General features: G+C 33.4%; 1 protein-coding gene across 1 annotated transcript in view; it reads right to left on the bottom strand.

Annotated features, from left to right (window-relative positions):
- The window catches only part of LOC112504030 (zinc finger BED domain-containing protein RICESLEEPER 2-like), a 5,132-nt gene extending 3,698 nt beyond the window's left edge, over nt 1-1,434 (bottom strand). Inside the window, exons 1-3 of the mRNA XM_025107998.1 lie at nt 601-1,434; nt 218-524; nt 22-116 (exon numbers count right to left, since the gene is read on the bottom strand). Coding sequence (XP_024963766.1) covers nt 22-116; nt 218-524; nt 601-1,434 — 1,236 coding nt within the window. The remainder of the gene's footprint in view (nt 1-21; nt 117-217; nt 525-600) is intronic.
- Nucleotides 1,435-1,636: the final 202 nt, after the last annotated feature.

Below are 1,636 nucleotides of genomic sequence, written 5' to 3'. Positions count from 1 at the left end.
TCGACTTCCACTTTCATCAACCCCAATTTCACTCTCGGTATTACTTTCTTCTTGATCTTCTATCTTCTCTGTCATGATTGCTCCACATAGCGCCTCAAGATGCGCTTCCATTTGTACTACGTAAATAAATTAAATTATTAACTTAGTTATAGCCTTATAGCAAATACATGGTTTTATACAATAAGAGGAAATATACAAATAATAAATTAGCACAAACCTTCTCCATATACCCAATCTCTTAGATAAATAATAGCCTCAACTGTAAAAGACTTCAATGAACTTCTATAAGCATCAAGGACCCTACTGCCAATGCTAAAAGCAGATTCAGATGCCACTGTTGAGATAGGGATAACTAAGATGTCCCTAGCTATTCGAGCAAGAGTTGGATAGCTAACTTCATGAGTTCTCCAATAGTCCAAAATGTTTAGATTGTTCACACGAGGCATGAGCTTCTCCTCTAAATAACATTCAAGTTCAGATTTTATGGCTTGAGAAGTCACCTTATTTGAAAAGGTATCGAAGTCCTGTTAAATAACAAAAAGATATTAGATAAATAGCATAAATAAAGTATAAAAGAAAAAAAATTGTAAATGTATATACCATCTTAAGTGAAGCAGAAGCCACATCTAGCACATCTTGAGATCCTTCTTGAGAGTCCAACGATCCACTCTTATGTTGACCAACTTTGGTTTTATTCAAATGTGACTCATCCACATACTCATTAAATAATGAAAACAATTTCTTTTTTATTATTGCTAACTCAGATTTGTACTCATGCCCATAAACTTTCTCATAACCCCATTCAACAATCTGGAATTTATAACGAGGATCCAAAACAGCCGCAAATGCCATAACTGTGCTAAAATTAGCCCAATATTTCTCAAACTTCTCATACATCCGACTAGCCATGTTTTTCATGAAAGTATCATCACTATTTTTTTCTTTGTGTAACAACACTCTAACCGTCAAAACATTAGCAAAATAAAGATTGGTAGTAGTATATTTAGAGCCAGAAAATGCACAAATTACCTCATAGAAAACCTTCAAGAACTTGAAAGTCCTTTCAATTCTTCCCCACTCATCACTTGTTGGACAATGCAAATAATTAGCATCAGTTTTCGCCAAATGAATAAAAGCTTCTTTATAGTACAAAACTGAATCCGACATAATGTAAGTCAAGTTCCATGGAGTGGGAACATCTTGTTTTGAACCCCTTGAAGATGGTAGCTCTACATGTGCAACACTACTTAAAAACCTTTGCCTCCTAGATTGTGAACCTTTATAGTACTTCATAGTATTTCTAACCTTTATAATAGCATCAATTTCTTTGAATTCATCATGTACAATTAGGTTCATAATGTGTGTGCAACATCTAACATGAAAATATTCACCTTCACAAACCAAATCAATTTCAGTCTTCAAAAAATCAACCATTAATGTTATAACCAGGTTTGAGACAACCTAGGTTGAGGTAATTTTTACATGTTTATTATGTGGATTACGTGAAATATGCATATCTAAGTCGAAATGCGTGAACTATATATGTGAACATGATATATTATGCATGCATATATGTGAAAAAGATGGCATGACATATATGATTTATACATGTATGCATGTGGTGTGAAACATACAT

Source organism: Cynara cardunculus, unplaced genomic scaffold (genome assembly GCF_001531365.2).
Source record: "Cynara cardunculus var. scolymus isolate 2C unplaced genomic scaffold, CcrdV1 Un_Scaffold_4411, whole genome shotgun sequence".
In the NCBI taxonomy this organism is placed as follows: Eukaryota; Viridiplantae; Streptophyta; class Magnoliopsida; order Asterales; family Asteraceae; genus Cynara; species Cynara cardunculus.
Note: the sequence above shows the minus strand (reverse complement) of the source record. Positions and strands in the feature narration are given on the sequence as shown.